Raw genomic sequence first — 19,953 nt, 5'->3', positions numbered from 1 at the left:
TAAAAGTGTACAAACTCAAAAAATACAAATTTTACAAACTCATTTGCCCAACATCCCCCTTCTCTCTCCCACCACCTCTCTCTTTAAAATTAATAGAATCTTAAAAAAAAAAAACCCACAGATCAAGACATCAATTTTTTCTGATTTAAAACTGAGTGTCTTGTGCCCTGGCCGGTTTGCTCAGTGGTAGAGTGTCGGCCTGGCATGCAGCAGTCCCGGGTTCAATTCCCGGCCAGGGCACACAGGAGAAGCGCCCATCTGCTTCTCCACCCCTCCCCCTCTCCTTCCTCTCTGTCTCTCTCTTCCCCTCCCACAGCCAAGGCTCCACTGGAGCAAAGTTGGCCCGGGCGCTGAGGATGGCTCTGTGGCCTCTGCCTTAGGCACTAGAATGGCTCTGATTGCGGCAGAGTGATGCCCCAAGATGGGCAGAGCATCGCCCCCTGGTGGGCGTGCCCGGTGGATCCCGGTTGGGCACATGCGGGAGTCTGTCTGACTGCCTCCTGGTTTCCATCTTCGGAAAAATACAAAAAAAACAAAAACAAAAACTGAGTGTCTTTTATTAGCCAGAATGTTAGTGTAAATTAAAAACAAAAAAACATGGCTGATCAGGCGATGGCACAGGGGATAGAGCGTCAGACTGGGATGCAGAGGACCCAGGTTCGAGACCCCGAGGTCGCCAGCTTGAGCGAGGGCTCATCTGGTTTGAGCAAAGCTCACCAGCTTGGACCAAGGTCACTGGCTTGAGCAAGGGGTCACTCGGTCTGCTATAGCCCCACGATCAAGGCACATATGAGAAAGCAATCAATGAACAACTAAAAAACCACAACGAAAAACTGATGATTGATGCTTCTCAACTCTCTCCGTTCCTGTCTGTCTGTCCCTATCTGTCCCTCTCTCTGACTCTCTCTCTCTGTCTCTACCACAAAAAAACAACAAAACCTCCCCCAAAAAACTCAAAAAAAGTGACTGACAGCTAAGCAGTGAACTCCTGAAGCGTGGTACCCAAAGAAGTGCTGGCGTGTAAAAGTCCAGCCTGGAACTAAGGAACTTAGTGTAGCAGGAAGGAACTGAGCTGTCACCACCCTTAAGTCTGGGTGATGGTACTGAGAAACTTTCTGGCCAGCATTTTGGTGGAGGGTTGAGGTGGTCACCAGGTGTCTGATGGGGAGTCGGGGCATGTGCTGTGCAGAAGAGCAGGTGCCTTACTTGTACTGAACTCCCAGTGTAAGGGTAGGAGTGTCCGAGATCCCAGCAAACAGATTTCAGGGTGCCTGCTTTCATTTTACCGGTCTGGGAGTAGACCTATCGTGAATCAGGAGAGGAACATTTGGCATCCTGGGGAACAACGAATGAAGTTGGGACAAATATCTAACATTTTGGAAAAAATAATAATAAAACAAAGCAGAATTCCTTTTTACTCTTTCTTCTGAACTAAATTCAGGTGAGTCAAAGATGTAAATATGAAACATGAAAATATGAGGGTCCTAGAAGAAACATGGGTGGAGCTTTTATGCCATCCTAGAGTAAGGCCAGAAGCAAGCATCACAAAAGGAAGGATCAGTAAGTCTGACAAGTAGAAATGTAACACTGGTGGTCTGAAGAAGTACTATAAAGACAAAGGGTTAAAATGTGCAATTCAATATAGACAAAAAGCTCTGTTCCTTAGTATGCAAAGGCCTCTGACATAACTGGTTTTGTTTGATTTGCAACCTGTGATTGTTTTTTTCACATTTCATTTTTATGCACATGACCTCAAATGCCCAGAAGGGAGACATTGATGCATACCCAAGGTGTGGTTAGCTGTTTGGTCTCTTGGACTTCGCTGCTCTGCGCTTCTTTCCTGTGTTTGCTTTTGTTTGGCTTGGAGTGACTCTGACCCTAGGCATCACATGGCTGCCTCCTTATTGGAGCCACAGGTCCAAGTCCTCTGCTCAGGGAGGCCCCGGACCACCTCAGCCAAACCACGTTTACATATAGTATAACCTCATGGCACAGCACAGCTGAGCTCTGGGAACTAGTGTGTTCCTTGCTTCTGTGTCCGTTCTGTGTCCCTTCCACTGGGCTGTGGGCTCCTCCAGGAAGAAATTCTTTTTAAGATAGGCAGAGGTGGGCCTGACCAGGCAGTGGCGGAGTGGATAGAGCATTGGACTGGGATGCAGAGGACCCAGGTTCGAGACCCCGAGGTCGCCAGATTGAGTGCGGGCTCATCTGGTTTGAGCAAAAAGCCCACCAGCTTGAACCCAAGGTCGCTGGCTCCAGCAAGGGGTTACTCGGTCTGCTGAAGGCCTGCGGTCAAGGCACATATGAGAAAGCAATCAATGAACAACTAAGGTGTTGCAACATGCAATGAAAAACTAATGATTGATACTTCTCATCTCTCTTCGTTCCTGTCTGTCTGTCCCTGTCTATCCCTCTCTTTCTCTGAAAAAAACAAAAACGGCAGAGGCGGATTAAGGTCAGGTGAGGCCCCAGGCATAGAAGAAAATATTGGGCCCCTTTAAAAAAAGAGAGAGAAAATAAAAATACATGTTAACTGTATTTTTAAGTAAATAAAAAATATTATGTACTATTAATGTTAAAATTCCACATATGAAACCAAACTTGGTGTCATTAGAAAAAAGTGTAAAGTTGGGGTTTTGTGGGGCCCTTCAGAAGTCGGGGTCCAGGGTGCGTGCCCAGTACACCCGCCGTTAAGTTCACCTCTGAAGATAGGGAATCTATCTGAGCCAGTGATCGGTTTGTCATCAACTGTGAAAGAGAAGAGAAAAACGAATTCCACCATCCTCCGGCTGAGGAGTTTGTCAGGAGGAAAGGGGAGTTTGTACCCTCTGAAATACCACAAGCATGTAAACACTGCTACTGTTACTATGTATCAGCGTCAAAGGCCTTTGAGTGAAGGTTACCTGCCGTGTGAGAGCCCCATAATGGCTCAAGTCCAGGTTTTTCAGTTTATGTTACTAACAGAAAACTAAGAACGAAATGCAGAACAAGTTTTATCCTTGTAAATATTTTTAAATCTACATTATTCTTGTTTAGAATTCCCCCCCTTTTGCATCTGTGACAGCACTTTCCCATCTCTTCTCCGTCTACACGTTTTCATAAGCAGCTGTTAAGGGGACTTTCTGTCTCCTGGCCTAACCCAAAATTGTATTTGTCAGCAGTGGGTGACCATGTACAGTTTTGAGTAAACTTAAGTATTGCACAATAAAAAGAAAACAAAAGTTTAACTAATAGAATACAAAGCCTGAAATACTCTGCTGGTGTCTTCTTATTCACTGCTCTTTCTCCATTGCCCAGAGCAGGTCCCAGCCTGTAGTAGGTGATCAAAAAACACGTGGTAAGTTATTTTTCTATAAAATACCACTGTTCTCACTCATCCTGCTTTGCCTATTTAAAAGCCTTAACTAGCCCTGGCCAGTATGCTCAGTGGTAGAGCATCAGCCTGGCATGTGGAAGTCCTGGGTTCAATTCCCGGCCAGGGCACACAGGAGAAGTGCCCATCTGCTTCTCCACCCCTCCCTCTCTCCTTTCTCTCTGTCTCTCTCTTCCCCTCCCGCAGCCAAGGCTCCATTAGAGCAAAGTTGGCCCGGGCACTGAGGATGGCTCCATGGCCTCCCCTTAGGCGCTATAATGGCTCTGGTTACAACGGAGCAACACCCTAGATGGGCAGAGCATCGCCCCCTAGTGGGCTGGCTGGATCCTGATCGGGCACATGCGGAGTCTGTCTCTCTGTTTCCCTGCTTCTCACTTCAGAAAAATACAAAAACAAAGTAATAAAATAAAATAAGCCTTAACTAGGGTTTACCTTTTAAATATTTATAAAAATAAAACAGTTGTGTTTCCTCTATTGGGCCTGCCTTTCTAAATTACAGCTTTATTGACATATAATTCACATACTATAAAATCCACTCTTTGAGATGTACAATTCAGTTTTGTTTAATATAGTCACAAGGTTATGCCACCATCACCACTGATTCCAGAACATTTTCATCATTCCTAAAAGAAACCCTGTACTTATTAATAGTCACTCCTCATTCTCTTCTGCCTCTCCCCCCAGCACTTGGCCACCACTAGTATGCTTTCTATCTCTAAGGATTTGCCTGTTCTGGACATTTCATATATATGGAATCATATAATATGTGGTCTTTTGTGACCAGAGTCTTGTGCTTAGCATAATTTTGCAAAGGTTCATCCATGTCATGGCATGTGTCAGTATTTTTTTTATGACCAAATAATATTCCATTGTATGGATATACTACATTTTGTTTACTCATTTTTTTAAGTAATAAGATTAAAAACAAAATGTTTTTGGCCCTGGCCAGCTAGCTCAGTGGTAGAGCGTCGGCCCGGCATGTGGAAGTCCTGGGTTCGATTCCCGGCCAGGGCACACAGGAGAAGCGCCCATCTGCTTCTCCACCCTCCCCCTCTCCTTCCTCTCTGTCTCTCTCTTCCCCTCCCACAGCCAGGGCTCCATTGGAATAAAGATGGCCCGGGTGCTGAGGATGGCTCCATGGCCTCTGCCTCAGGCGCTAGAATGGCTCCTGTTGCAACAGAGCAATGCCCCAGATGGGTATAGCATTGCCCCCTGGTGGGCATGCCAGGTGGATCCCAGTTGGGCACATGCAGGATCTGCCTCCTTACTTCAGAAAAATTAAAAAAAAAAAAAAAAAAAAACCACAAAAAACCCCAACATCTTTTGAAGTAAGGCTTAATAGAGTTTCTAACTAGGATCTTTTTTTAAAGATTTTATTTATTGATTTTAGAGAGAGAAAGAGCAAGATCGTAGTTGCTTCACTTTAGTTGTTCATTAATTGCTTCTCGTATGTGCTTTGACTGGGCAAGCCTGGGTTTTTGAGCCAGCGACCTCAGTGCTCCAGGTCGACACTTTTACAGGATCGTTTTTTAGGTCAGTTAGGAAACTGGGCAGAGTTCTTGGCAACTGTCGGGTGTGTAAACTCCACATATGTACTGGGTGTCTCAGACCAGTTCACTTTAAAACACCAGATCATAAGGTAGAATTTCAAATGACATTAATGAAGGAGACCACTGACATTTTTATTCTGGAAAGCAATTGTATAAAAAATACACTGTTATTTTAATGTACTTTTTTTTAAACTTTATTTTATTTATTCATTTTAGAGAGAGAGACAGACAGAGAGAGAGAGAGTGAGAGAGAGGAGAGAGAGACAGGGGGGAGGAGCTGGAAGCATCAACTCCCATATGTGCCTTGACCAGGCAAGCCCAGGATTTCGAACCGGCGACCTCAGCATTTCCAGGTCGACGCTTTATCCACTGCGCCACCACAGGTCAGGCTTAATGTACTTTTAAATCAAAATTCTTGTAATGATAAAACAGTATATGAAGCTAAAAAGAAAGGATCCTTGACAAGATTGGACATAATATCATACTCAGCAAGTTGATTTGATTACATATTCACAGGTGAGTTTGATGAGTATATTTTCTGCATTAATAGAAATATTTTTAACTTGCAGGTGAACCAGAGCAAGGACCAAATGTGGAAGGCCTTAATGTACCAACCAAGGCTGCTCTAGGTAACATGCATGATTATATTCTGATTTAGAGAGTGAGATTTATTAAGGAAAAAATGCATCCTGTCTTTGTGTTCTGCCTAGAATTTAGAGTATATGGCGCCATGACTATTAACTGAAAATCTGTTAATGAGATTTTATCAAGCCAACAGGCTGTTCTGTGTGAGGTGACTCGGCGACTGTGACATGCAGCAGCATCTTGTGGACCCACCAGGGGTGTGGTGGTGCTTTTGTTTGCGAGTTTATGTTAGCTGGTGTATGTTTCCAGTATCAGCAGAAGTCACACCAGCCACATCATTTCTGTTTGCTCAAGGACTCAGCATCTTCTCCCCTTTCTGTTTTTATTTATTTATTTATTTATTTATTTAATAAAATTGAGAGACAGACAGACAGACTGGAAGGGAGAGAGTTGAGAAGCATCAACTCGTAGTTGTGGCACTTTAGTTAGTTGTTCATTGATTGCTTTCTCCAGCTGAGCCACTGACCCCTTGCTCAAGCCAGCAATCATGGGGTCATGTCTCTGATCCCACGCTCAAGCTGGTGACCTTGGGGTTTCAAACCTGGACCCTCAGCATTCCAAGTCAATGCTCCCCTGCGCCACCACCTGGACAAGCCTCTTTCTGCTTTTATACTAGATGAACTTAATCTTTAATTTTTCATTATTAGAGAAGTATAATCTGAAATTGATACATACTACATTTCATTAATTGGAAAGCAACTACTTTAGTGAAAAATAACTAAACTATTAGAAATGTCCCATCTCTGGCCGGGCCTCTCGGCTAGAGTGTTGTCCCAGTGTGCAGAGGTTGAGGGTCGATCTCCAGTCAGCGCACACACAGGAACAGATCAGTGTTTCTGTCTGTCTCTCTCTCTTTCCGTTTCTCTCTAAAAATCAATTAGAAAGAAAGAAAGAAAGAAAGCAGGGAAGGGAGGGAGGGAGGAATTTCAGATTTTTTCGTCATGTATTAATAGATGTGTAGGGAGTTGAGAGCAGATAATGTGACTACTACAACACAAACATAAAAACGTGGTGGAAAGAGAAATATTCATGGATCTCTTTTTCCTACTTGAAATAGAATGATGTTATTCTCTCATTAGGGCTAAAGATAATCAATCTTCTGTTGTTTGTGGTTTTTATGCTATCTTTTCCTATTAAAGCACATTCTCAGCTTTGTAGAAAAAAAATTAAGATTTTATTCTTACTGGGTCTCTTACACATGATTCTAAAAAAGGAATATATAATCTATGATTACAGTTTATTCAAAGAGCTACTGTTTAGAAACTTTCTCCAAAAGCATTATGTATTTTTTGTGCAGTTGAGAAAGTACTGCTACTAAAATAATGCTTTATATATATTTATTAATATGATAAAATCTGTATATAAGTGAAGGTGGAAAAGCATATCACTCACTACTTCAGCTGTATACTTAGTGCCTAGTTAACTTATTATTTTAAAAGAATTTTGGTCTGACCAGGTGGTGGCGCAGTGGATAGAGCGTCGGACTGGGATGTGTAGGACCCAGGTTCAAGACCCTGAGGTCGCCAGCTTGAGCACACGGGCTCATCTGGTTTGAGCAAGACTCACCAGCTTGAGCCCAAGGCTGCTGCTGGCTCGAGCAAGGGGTCACTCGGTCTGCTGTAGGCCCCCCCCCCCCCCCCATCAAGGTGCATATTAGAAAACAATGAACAACTAAGGAACTGCAACGAAGAATTGATGTTTCTCATCTCTCTCCCTTCCTGTCTGTCCCTATCTGTCCCTCTCTCTGACTCTCTCTGTCTCTTCCACAAGAAAAAAAAAAGAATTTTGGAAGTTTTAAAGAGTAGAGATTAATGGGAGAGTGTGTTCTAATGTATATGAGACATGCTCCTGGAGGAAGCGACAGGCAGGGCCCGTGTAGGCTCCCAATTCCTCTTCAGTGTGGTGTCTGGAGCATACACGTTCTGAGTTTGGATGCTGCGTGAAACACTGAGGACCCCACTTTGATGAAGCTCTGCTCTTCCAAAATGCACTCATGTACAGGGTGGAGCAAAGGGGGATTTACAGTTGTGAATTCACGAAATAGCTTATTTATTTTATTTTTTTTTGAGAGAGAGAGATGGAGTCAGTGAGAGAGAGGAGGGGAAAAGGAGGGAGAGAGACAGATGCATCAACTTGTTCCGCTTAGTTGTTCCATTTAGTTGTGCACTCATTGATTGCCTCTTATACGTGCCCTAACTGGGGATTGAATCCATGACCTTGGCACACCAGGATGACGTTCTCTCCACTGAGCTACCTGGCCAGGGCCCAGGGTTTATTTTTATACAGGTATTATTATTTATTAATTACTGTATTTTCCATATGAACAACTGTAAGCCCGATGCTGTACTTGTCTTTTGGATGGTAAACAAATGTGGAAAATGTGGTAGTCTCTTAATAAATATAGACTGTCTTGGAATTTTTTAAAAGACACACTAAAAAGAGAAAAAGTATGTATTTTATTGGTCTGACTTTCTACTTTTTACTTTTTGACAGAGGTTTCCTCTATCATAAAAAAGAAACCAAATCAAGCCAAAAGAGGAGTAAGTATGATATGTAGAATATCTGATAGTCCAGCTCTAAAATAGCTTACACACTTGAGAAAGCCACACTTGTCAGTTTATTGTTATTTATTCTGAGGCACAACATGTGTAATAAATACAGCCTGGATACCATATACTGAGTTAAACTTGGATATGTTATACCAAGTGAACATTTTTCTAGAATGGGTGTTTAACATATCTCCTGTCCATGGCCAAATTATAAAAACAATCAGCAGAGGTTCCCTGGGAGTGTCTATCATGGTTTCATTTCTATACACAACGCCCTCTCGTGAGGCCTGGAGGCCTGTCGTCCATTGAGCTTTCAGATACCATGACTCCTTTTAGAGCCCCTACTCTTGGGGCCAACGCCAGGCTGGGGATCCTGACGGGGTCCCTAACGGGCTGTGTGTGAGCCTGGTCAAGTCACAGAAGTTTCGGTTCCTCATCTGTAAACTGGAGAGAAGAGCGATGCTGTCCTCCTAGAGTTATGAGGACCAAGGAAGAGAACAGGTGTGAGGTGCTTGATGCAGTGCCTGCCATGGTAGCTGTTGTCACAAAAGTTGTTACACAGTTTGGGTATAATATATTCTTACATATCTTCTAGCTTGGCGCCAAGAAAGGAAGTTTGGGAGCCCAGAAGCTGACAAATACATGCTTTAATGACATTGAAAAGCAGGCGCAAGCTGTAGATAAAATGAAGGAGGAACGAGAAGACCCGGCCAGGACGGCACCTAAGGAGGAGTCGGTGTAAGTTTAATTTAGTTACAGTGATATGGTTTAGTGAATGAAGCTATTAATGAAACAACTCCCAGGTTTACTTTTCTAAATGTGTGTGTGTGTGTGTGTGTGTGTGTGTGTGTGTGTGTGTGTGTGTGTAGGGTAATGCAAAATTTAGCTTTATGAGAACAAACATTTCAATGATGTGTAGACTAGAAGAGAGAGACTGTGGTGAGGGAGAGCAGTAGTGATTCGGGTTCAAGTGAGAGCAGGACAGGGATGATGTTAACAGGAAGGGAAAGGCAGGTGTCAGGACGTGTTTGCCCATGGAAGGCATACACCACCACTAGTCTTAGGGACTGCACAGTGAAACACCCCTGCACTCACGAGGATGGCTACAATTAAGGAGACAGACAGTAACAAGTGTTGGTGAGAATGAGAGAAATTGGAACCCTTAACATCCCTGGTGGCCATGTGAAAAGTTAAACGAAAAGTTACTGTATGACCCAGCAGTTCCACTCCTAAGAGAAATTAAAACATATGTCCACACAAAAACTTGTACATGATTGTTCATAGCAGTGTTAATGCCTATAGCCAAAATGTAGAAACAACCCACGTGTTCATCAGCTGATGAATGGATGAACAAAATGTGGTCTACACATGCAGTGGGATATTTTTTTTTTTTAAATGATTTTTTAAGTTGATTGCTTTTTTTATTTTAAGTTCTATTTTTTTTTTTAATTTTTATTTATTTATTTATTTTTTACAGAGACAGAGAGTGAGTCAGAGAGAGGGATAGACAGGGACAGACAGACAGGAACAGAGAAAGATGAGAAGCATCAATCATTAGTTTTTCATTGCGCGTTGTAACACCTTACTTCAGGGGTCCCCAAACTACAGCCCGCGGGCCACATGCGGCCCCCTGAGGCCATTTATCCGGCCCCCGCAGCACTTCTGGAAGGGGTACCTCTTTCATTGTTGGTCAGTGAGAGACGCAAAGCATGGCATCGCTCATATACAGTACTACTTCCAGTGACGTGGGATGCACGCCTCACGGCTCCAGAAACACGTCACATCACTTGTTACATCTATCTAGCAGTGACAAATATGGAACCGGACATTGACCATCTCATTAGCCAAAAGCAGGCCCGTAGTTCCCATTGAAATACTGGTCAGTTTATTGATTTAAATTTACTTGTTCTTTACTTTAAATATTGTATTTGTTCCTGTTTTGTTTTTTACTTTAAAATAAGATATGTGCAGTGTGCATAGGGATTTGTTCATAGTTTTTTTTATAGTCTGGCCCTCCAATGGTCTGAGGGACAGTGAACTGGCCCCCTGTGTAAAAAGTTTGGGGACCCCTGCCTTTGTTGTTCATTGATTGCTTTCTCATATGTGCCTTGACCGTGGCCTTCAGCAGACCAAGTAACCCCTTGTTCAAGCTAGCGACCTTGGGTCCAAGCTGGTGAGCCTTGCGCAAACCAGATGAGCCTGCACTCAAGCTGGCGACCTTGGGGTCTTGAACCCGGGTCCTCTGCACCCCAGTACGACGCTCTATCCACTGCGCCACCGCCTGGTCAGGCATGGGATATTATTTTTCAGCCATAAAAGAATAAAGTACTGATACATGTAACATGGATGAACCTTAAAAATTTTGTGCTGGAACTGTGTGGTTCAATATATATGGAATGTCCGAAACAGGCAAAGCCATAGCGATTGGGAGCAGACGGTGGCTGCTAGGGCTGGGGCAGGGGCTGGGGCTGGGGCAGGGAAGAAGGGGGTTGTTGCTAAGGGGTATGGTATTTATTTTAGGGGTAATGAACATGTTCTGGAATTAGGTGGTAGCGATAATCACACAACCTTGTGAATACACTAAACATCACTAAATTATATATTTTAAAGAGGTGAGTATCATGGTGACTAAATTCTGAATATATGAGGGAAGGCTGTAGGAATGGTGGTCTCTAGAGGTTTTGAGCCCGGACCTTGAGGGAGTCTGAGTCATACTCGACACAGAGGAGAGGGAAAAGGAAGAGTTTAAGAGAAGGAAGAAGAGGGAATTAAGATCCTCCTGCCAGGGGCTTGGCCTGGGCTGGAGGAGGTGGAGGGACAAAGTGGTGCAGGCGCAATGAGGCCAGGTGTCTCGCTGGTTGTCCGAGAGGAGGGTGTGCTGAAGGTAGTGTGTTTGGGAAAGTGAGTGTGACAGTGACATCCAGATGGGAAAGAATAGGAGATACGGGGATCCAGGGGGCCATTTAGGAGACAAGTGTCAAGCCACACTCACAGCTCCTGAGAGCCTTTCCCTTGCATAGAAAACAAGAGAAACCGGGCATCGGGGAAGCACATGTGAGTGGCGTAAAGGAAGCAGGGAGCACGAATGCCGCAAAGGACAGGTGGCTGGCAGCCTGTGTCTGTCTGTCTGTATTGTCGTCATGTGGCCTCTTACTGTCATGTGTATTTCATCAGCCTTAGCTTGAGTAGTTACAGACTGAATGATGGAAACAACAGTTATTTATTTATTTTTTTATGGGGTGGTTTTGAGGATGAACTTAGCTAATGCTCATTAGAGCACATTAAACAATGCCTGGCACGCAGTAAGTGTTCTATCATTGTGATCTCTTGCTCTTCACACCAGCAGTTTGCTAAGTGGCACTTGTAAAGTGAGCCCAGATAATTTGAGATTTATTTCTCACTGTCATTTAACTCATAGGACACAGGGGGCAGCACTAAACTGTAATTGGGTCAAATACAGGGGTGGGCAAAAGTAGGTTTGCAGTTGTTTGTGAAACAGTATTATTAATTATTGTATCATTTATTTGTATTATAACTGGAAACCTACTTTTATCCACACCTGTATAGTTTGAAAAGATCTATGTGAAACCGTATTTGTCTCAGACTTCATTTTAATTTCTCTGAGTAAGCTAGGTTTTTGACCCTGGGAAGGGGGGGAGGTTAAATCTGAGTGTTTCGATGGTTTCTGTTGATGTTTGGGAGTGGGTTCTGTCAGGTGGCTCACTCATGCCTTTCCCAGAGAGCCTATCCGATCCCGTCCCTGGTGAGAACAAAGACTGGGATACGGAAGCCATGGCTCCCTTCCTGCATATCGGGGGTGGGGACTGGTTATTAATATTGGACACAACAGCAGCCTTTACTTGTATCTTTCATTAGGACTGTTTAATACACTATAAAAGCAAAGAGGCAGGTCACGGGGTATTTTGAATTTGATTTGGGAACCCAGTTCTGACAACTTTCTGTGCCCTATTCGGGAAAGCTGTACCACTGTGCCCAAACCACTGTCCCATTTCGCCAGACCGGTGTTCGCCAGCTGTAGAAGTGTGGGATATGATTCTTCTGCAGGTCAATGCGGTTATTAACTTAGAGTAAATAAAGTCAGTTCAGTTCAGCAAACTGCCAGGAACAGCGTTGTTCCTTGTATCATCAGACTGTGAAACTAAGCTGTCCATGCAGTAGCCTAATTCTAGCCTTTCTGGCAGTTTCTCGGGCCATCCTCAGAGGTGTCTGTGCACAGTTAGTAGGAGAGAGAGAAGAGGCAGAACACCCCCCCCCCCCCCCCCCCCCGCTTTATCTTGAGTGTCTTGCAAGCCCTCCCTGGAGCTGGTGCTGGGAAGGTCTCCAGCAGTTCTGAGAAGTCCGCATCCTGACTTCTCAGTTCCATTAATGCTTTCAGAGCTGCACATGTCCCATTAGCCTGGGTGGGGAAGTGCAGGCTTTTAGTGGGTGGCAGACCCCATCCCATGGCAGCTTTTTCCAGCAGAACTTTTTCATTCCCATCCATTCATTTTCTCCAGAAGAATCTGCTGCTACAGTTATATCTATTCATGATTTTAAATAGCTCTATATTGTTTCCCTCTAAAAATTACACTTGAAAGAGGGTTTTTTTTCTGAATAATAAAGTGGGTATATTGCCTGTTCTGTAGGACTAATAGTAACCTGTTCTGTAGGACTAATAGTAAAAAAACAAACTGCCCAATGGATAGAGCATCGACCTAGAAAGCTGAGGTTGCCAGTTCAAAACCCCGGGCTTGCCTGGTCAAGGCACATGCAAGAAACAATCAGTGAACAACTAAAATGAAGCAACTACGACTTGATACCTCTCTCTCTTTCTTCTCTTTCTTTCTCTCCCTCACCCCTCCCTCTCTCTAAAAATCAAATAATCTTTTTTAAAAAAACCGCCCAATTAAACAAAACAAAGAAATCCTGCTTGACTCATTTAGAAAGGAAACAGTAAAAGCAAGATTACTTTTTCCTAGCAAGAAAATCTGTTGTTACTCAATTACACAGAAATGCATTTATATTATAGAATTTATACATATAACTTGCTCATGAGGAATTCATGACATTTTACACAATTTTATAAAATAGATGGTCACTTAGAAATACCAATATGGTAGATAGACTACTTTTCAGGCCCTGAAGTGGGTTGTTTTTTTTTTACAGAGACAGAGAGTCAGAGAGAGGGATAGACAGGGACAGACAGACAGGAATGGAGAGAGATGAGAAGCATCAATCATTAGTTTTTCATTGCAACACCTTAGTTGTTCATTGATTGCTTTCTCATATGTGCCTTGACTGTGGGGCTACAGCAGACCGAGTAACCCCTTGCTCGAGCCAGCGACCTCGGGTCCAAGCTGGTGAGTTTTGCTCAAACCAGATGAGCCCACGCTCAATCTGGCGACCTCAGGGTCTCGAACCTGGGTCCTCCACATCCCAGTCCGATGCTCTGTTCACTGCGCCACCTCCTGGTCAGGCTCAGGGCCCTGAAGTTTTGCTGCTCTCTTACTAATGTGATAAAATACTTTCGTTATTGCTAATATGGGCATAATTTTCGTCTTTTTTTTTTTTAATTTAGTAAGAGGCGGGGAGGCAGAGACAGACTCCCCCATGTGCCCTGACCGTGATCCACCCGTCAAGCCCACTAGGGGGTGACGCTCTGCCCATCTGGGACCTTTGCTCCATTGCAACCGTAGCCATTTTTAGCACCTGAAGTGGAGGCCATGAAGCCATCCTCTGCACCCGGGGCCAATTTGCTCCAGTTGAGCCATGGATGCAGGAGGGGAGGAGAAGAGAGAGAGAGAGAGAAAAGTGAGAGGCGGAGGGGTGGAGAAGCAGATGAGTGTTTCTCCTGTGTGCCCTAACTGGGAATTGAACCCGGGACATCCATAAGCCAGGCCTACCCTCTACCACTGAGCAAACCAGCCAGGGCCTGGCATAGTTTTCTTTATGAAAAAGTAAGTATAGCATTTTTAGAAATCCGAGAGTAAGGGACAGTGTTTTATACACCTATTTTCCCCTTTTGGTGCATAACTTGTAACAGGTATTTGATGAACATGCTCAGTTTCTGACTGGAAATGCAGAAGAATCTATTGGCAGAGGAATGATTATTTCGTTTCCAATGCTTTGAGAGGTCCAATTACATAAAGAGAACCTATGGAAAACTTCCTTGTAAATTGAAGCATCTTTTGCAATTAGTAACCGCATCTTGATTTATTTATTTGGAAATTCAAGTCTATATTTTATCTTAAACCAAGGAAAACCAATGAGACTAAACTCATATTCTGATATATAATGTGGCAGTATAATAAAATATCAGTCCAACTAAGAAATTCTGCTTTTACTATCCTATATAGAAATAATTTTGGTATACATTGTTATACATAAGTATTATAGGTTATCGTAATATGATAATAGGTACTACAGAGTAGGACAGTAATGTAGGTTCAGCAGCAACCAAAAAGTGGCTATGAACTCATTTAAATTTTCTTGAGCATCTATTAAAAAAAGACTTTTAGCCTGACCAGGCAGTGGTGCAGTGGATAGAGCGTGGGACTGGGACGCGGAGGACCCAACTCCAAAACCCTAAGGTTGCCTGCTTGAGTGCCGGCTCATCTGGCTTGAGCGCGGGGTCACTGGCTTTAGTGTGGGGTCATAGACATGACCCATGGTTGCTAGCTTGAGCCCAAAGGTTGCTGGCTTGAAGCCCAAGGTCGCTGGCTTGAGCAAGGGGTCACTTGTTCTGCTGTAGCCCCCCCACCCCGTCAAGGCACATATGAGAAAGCAATCAATGAACAACTAATGTGCTGCAATGAAGAATTGATGCTTCTCATCTTTCTCCCTTCCTGTCTATCTGTCCCTATCTCTGACTGTCTCTGTCAAAAAAAAAAAAAAAAAAGCCAACTTGCCCTGGTCAGATAGGTCAGTTGGTTAGAGCATCATCCCAGTATGCCAAAGTTGTAGATTGATCTCTGGTCAGGGCACATACAAGAATCATCCATTGGGTGCATAAATGAGTGGAACAACAAATCAATGTTTCTCTTTCTCTTTTTCTTCCTCTCTTTCTAAAATCAGTAAAAAAGAATTTTAAATGCCAGCTTGCCTTCATAATTGTTAATTATGGAAAGAAGCACAAAGCTAAAAGTATAAGTAACATGTTTGATTTTGCTTAGTATTTTAACTTAAGAACACAGAATTAAGTCTGAACTAAGGAGCGTTTGGTTTTCTGGCAGTGTTTCGTCCTTACGATTAGCCTATCAGGATCTTGCAATTCAACTGAAGAAAGATGAAAAGATGACCATGAGTGGGAGAAAGCAGGTGGAGTCAGAGAGGCTCGGCATGGGATTTGGAAACTGCAGAAGGTATGTGAGGCTCTGCTTTCTGTTTCAGAACTTAAACCAGTTTGCTAATAACCCTGGATGGAATTTTCCTGTTATTTTCAACTTTAGCAGTAATTTTCTCACTAGTCATTCCTTTCTTCGATTGTTTTGCTTTACTTTAGTGTTCAATATAGCTTGCGAACTTCTAAATTTGGTTCTTAGAAAATATGAAATAGGTCTGACTTGTCAGCCAGTGGGTGCCACAGGCAGAACTGAGGAGTGTGACTGTGTTTTGTGTAGTGAGTTTACAATTCTCACTAAGGCCCAGTATTTTTGTATGCTTTTACAACAAAACAATAATGAAAATAGTGCTTTTTATTGCTCATGCTTTTAACCTCAGCAATCAGTTTATTTTTGTTGAGGGTACTGATTAAAATATTCTTGGGTGGAGGTTCGAGACCCAGAGGTCGCCAGCTTGAGCGTGGGCTCATCTGGTTTGAGCAAAAAGCCCACCAGCTTGAACCCAAGGTCGCTGGCTCCAGCAACGGTTAGTCAGTCTGCTGAAGGCCCACGGTCAAGGCACATATGAGAAAGCAACCAATGAACAGCTAAGGTGTTGCGACGCGCAATGAAAAATTAATGATTGATGCTTCTCATCTCTCTCCGTTCCTGTCTGTCTGTCCCTGTCTGTCCCTCTCTCTGACTCATTCTCTGTCTCGGTAAAAAATATAAATAAAATAAAAATAAATAAATAAAAATTAAAAAAAAAATATTCTTGGGTGGACACAAGTATCTTTATAAATTAACTAATTTTTTCCGTTCTATTATTTTCTCAAGTGGTATTTCACATTCAGCAACTTCAGATATGCAGACCATTGAACAAGAAACGCCAACCACCGGAAAAACAAGAAAAAAGTACAGCGATGACAACGATGATTCATATTTTACTTCTAGCTCAAGGTAATATGTTGAAAGTTACCCTTAAAATGTTCTTTTTCTTTTGCAAAACTGCAATTGCTATGAATTGATTAGTTTATTTGTATTAGGAGCAAATACAAATCAGTTGACATGACTGCTCTTAATAGCTCTGGCTATTAAGAGTTAAAGGTGTCGCCTGACCAGGCGGTGGCGCAGTGGATAGAACTTGGGACTGGGATGCCGAGGACCCAGGTTCAAGACCTCGAGGTCCCCAGCTTGAGCGCGGGCTCATCTGGTTTGAGCAATAAGCTCACCAGCTTGGACCCAAGGTCGCTGGCTCCAGCAAGGGGTTACTCAGTCTGCTGAAGGCCTGCGGTCAAGGCACATATGAGAAAGCAATCAATGAACAACTAAGGTGTCACAATGTGCAATGAGAAAGTGATGATTGACTGCTTCTCATCTCTCCATTCCTGTTTGTCTGTCCCTTTCTCTGACTCTCTCTCTGTCTCTGTAAAAAAACAAACAAACAAACAAAAAAAACAACAAAAAAAGAGTTAAAGGTGTTCTTTGGAAAAAATAGGAAAACACTTGTAAGTGGGCAATGTCTGCTAATATTAAAATGTTTGATAATAAGGTAGAAAATTTCATCTAAAACGGGAAGTTGGGCCCTGGCCGGTTGGCTCAGTGGTAGAGCGTTGGCCTGGCATGCAGAAGTCCTGGGTTCGATTCCAGGACACACAGGAGGGGCGCCCATCTGCTTCTCCACCCCTCCCCCTCTCCTTCCTCTCTGTCTCTCTCTTCCCCTCCTGCAGCCAAGGCTCCATTGGAGCAAAGATGGCCCGGGCGCTGGGGATGGCTCTGTGGTCTCTGCCTCAGGCACTAGAGTGGCTCTGGTTGCAGCAGAGCAACGCCCCGGATGGGCAGAGCATCGCCCCCTGGTGGGCGTGCTGGGTGGATCCCAGTTGGGCGCATGCGGGAGTCTGTCTGACTGCCTCCCCGTTTCCAGCTTCAGAAAAATACAATAATAATAATAATAATAAAATAGCCTGACCAGGTGGTGGCACAGTGGATAGAGCGTCAGACTGGGATGCGGAAGGACCCAGGTTCGAGACCCCGAGGTCGCCAGCTTGAGCGCGGGCTCATCTGGCTTGAGCAAAGAGCTCACCAGCTTGGACCCAAGGTCGCTGGCTCCAGCAGGGGGTTACTTGGTCTGCTGAAGGCCCACGGTCGGGGCACATGTGGGAAAGCAATCAATGAACAACTAAGAAGTCGTAATGCGCAACGAGAAACTGATGATTGATGCTTCTCATCTCTCTCCGTTCCTGTCTGTCTGTCCCTGTCTATCTCTGCCTCTGTTAAAAAAAAAAAAAAAAAAAAATAACAATAATAATAAAATAAATAAATAAAACGGGAAGTTGGAGAACTGTGCAAACTCCCAAATAAGCTGTATTCTTTTTCCCAGACTTGGACCATTTCACAGCTGAGCCTTCAGCTGACCTCTTGCTTCAGAATACCAGTGCAGGAGTCTCCAATCGGCAGGGCAGAGTATTAGTAAATTCTCTGTGTATGCGCATATTTACTAATAAAAACACAGTTGCACTCTGAGGGGCTCCCAGGATTAAGCCTCTTCCTGTCCCTGAGCACTCTAACCATCTGGCCAGACAAGTTGCTGAGCTCAGGTGTAAAGCTGACGGTGGAGAGCAGCTGGTTCAGGTCCCAGCATCCTGCACAGAAAGGGAGAACAGGTTTGAACTTGAATCATCCCACTTGTGAGGTTCCTCCAACAACCTGACCAGCACAGGGAGAGTCCTGTTAAGAAGGCATTGAGTAAACTTGGGGTATTGTTGGAGCGGGGCATTGGCTGAGAAGCTGGGGGTCAGACTATAGGCCCAGGGGCCAGGGGGCCTGAATTTGAATCCTGGCTCTGCCACCTAATGACGGTGTGACCTTGGCCGAGTTATTTAACTTCTCTGTGCTGCAGCTTCATCTGTAACTTAGCGACACAAGGAGTATCCACCTCAGAGGTGGTGCGAGAGTCAGATGAGTTAATACAAATAGAGCATTTGGAATAGTGCTTGTCTATCATTAATCTTATTTTACCTGCTATTATTATTTAGAAACCCAGTTCAAGAGATATGTGACTCAGTCTCAGTGTTTAATTACTGTTGTCATACACTTAAACTACATTGAGGACCACCTTCAAGTGAGCAGTTTGGGGAAATCGAGTGTGTGCCTGTTGTTAGTGGTGGTGATCCCAAGGAGGTTCCCGTCACTGCCATCTCGGGCTGTAGACTTGTGTGGCAGTCACGCAGGCTCGAAGCATTTTCATGTACGTAACACTTATATATTTCATTATTCTCCGTGTAGAGTTCTTAGAGAGTACTATCCTTAAATAATTCTCCTACTGTAGCTTCAGATTAGTTTAAGTCCAGATATTTTACCCCCCAAAAGTTAGTAGTTCAGTGGTGTACCCCATGAGTATTCCAGCGACCGGATGGTTTCGTGTTTGCCTGTGTAACACACCAGGTTTCAGTTACTTAGAGGGAATATCATGCCTCTTGAAAGTATTTAAATACATTTCCCACAGGGTAAAAGGAAACGTTAACTTGGTTTGGAAGCTGCATACAGGTCGGATCATGTCAGATGTGTGCATTTAGTGAGGGAGGACTCTGGGCAATGCGGGTTCTACCTTCGCCTCACGGGCTCCTCCACACCCCTTGATCATTTCACTGCTCACCAGCAGCTCCTACAGCTGAGCCTGGGAAAGTGAAGAATGTAAGTTTCAAGTTAAATCAGTGTTACTGCTTGGTGACTGAATGGGGAAGGGAGACCACCCTGAGAAACCTCTGGAGAGCATCCCCTGTTCCTCCCAGTCACTGACAGGCTCCTGTGGGCTTCCCCTCCCTCACCGGCAGGTTCAGGGTCCTGCCAGCTTCTTATCCAAAAGCTTTTGGCTAAAAGCGTTAGCCTGAAAGGCCTTTGTTGCTATGACACTATTATTTGTGGGTTGAAACTTGGGAGCAAATGGTGTTTTTATACAGACCACACTTGCTGGGTTCCTGCCAAACCTTGGCTTTGCATTGTTTACCAGAGGAACATACCTGCCTTGCCTAGTCCTTGGTTGTAACCACTGTGAGTAGGACAGGGCGCTATCAGTACTTGGCAGTGAGGTCACAGCCACATGGACTTTCAGAAAGCAAGCATATTAGTTCCATGAAGAGCTCTCATTGCTTCCAAATTATTCATTAGCACATTAGAACTTGAATATTATTAATTATGAAAGAGTGCTATTTCTATTAAAAATAAGATCAACCATACCTTTGGTTTTTGGTTGTTTTTTGTTTTTTATTGAGTTCCATTATTTCCAGGACATAGCCAATGTAATTATATATTGGGCACAAAGGATGAAACCAGAGCAGTTTGATCAGCCTCATAGCAGCAGCGTGGCTGCAGGGTCCCGGACAGTGGTCTGTAGCTGTAACTCAGATGTGTGGTACTAGGGTACTCTTCTTGAGGGGTTTTAAGGGATGTTTTCAAGGTTGAGAAAGACAGTGGGAGGGAAAAATTAAGTCAAAAGCCTTGAGGACTAGCATCTAGAA

The 19,953-nt window shown here is 43.8% G+C and overlaps 1 protein-coding gene across 1 annotated transcript in view; it reads left to right on the top strand.

Annotated features, from left to right (window-relative positions):
• The window catches only part of ARFGAP3 (ADP ribosylation factor GTPase activating protein 3), a 57,799-nt gene that overhangs the window by 23,672 nt on the left and 14,174 nt on the right, over positions 1-19,953 (top strand). The window contains exons 7-11 of the mRNA XM_066358587.1: positions 5,493-5,552; positions 8,062-8,108; positions 8,713-8,855; positions 15,350-15,478; positions 16,274-16,396. Coding sequence (XP_066214684.1) covers positions 5,493-5,552; positions 8,062-8,108; positions 8,713-8,855; positions 15,350-15,478; positions 16,274-16,396 — 502 coding nt within the window. The remainder of the gene's footprint in view (positions 1-5,492; positions 5,553-8,061; positions 8,109-8,712; positions 8,856-15,349; positions 15,479-16,273; positions 16,397-19,953) is intronic.

Source organism: Saccopteryx leptura, chromosome 1 (assembly GCF_036850995.1).
Source record: "Saccopteryx leptura isolate mSacLep1 chromosome 1, mSacLep1_pri_phased_curated, whole genome shotgun sequence".
In the NCBI taxonomy this organism is placed as follows: domain Eukaryota; kingdom Metazoa; phylum Chordata; class Mammalia; order Chiroptera; family Emballonuridae; genus Saccopteryx; species Saccopteryx leptura.
Note: the sequence above shows the minus strand (reverse complement) of the source record. Positions and strands in the feature narration are given on the sequence as shown.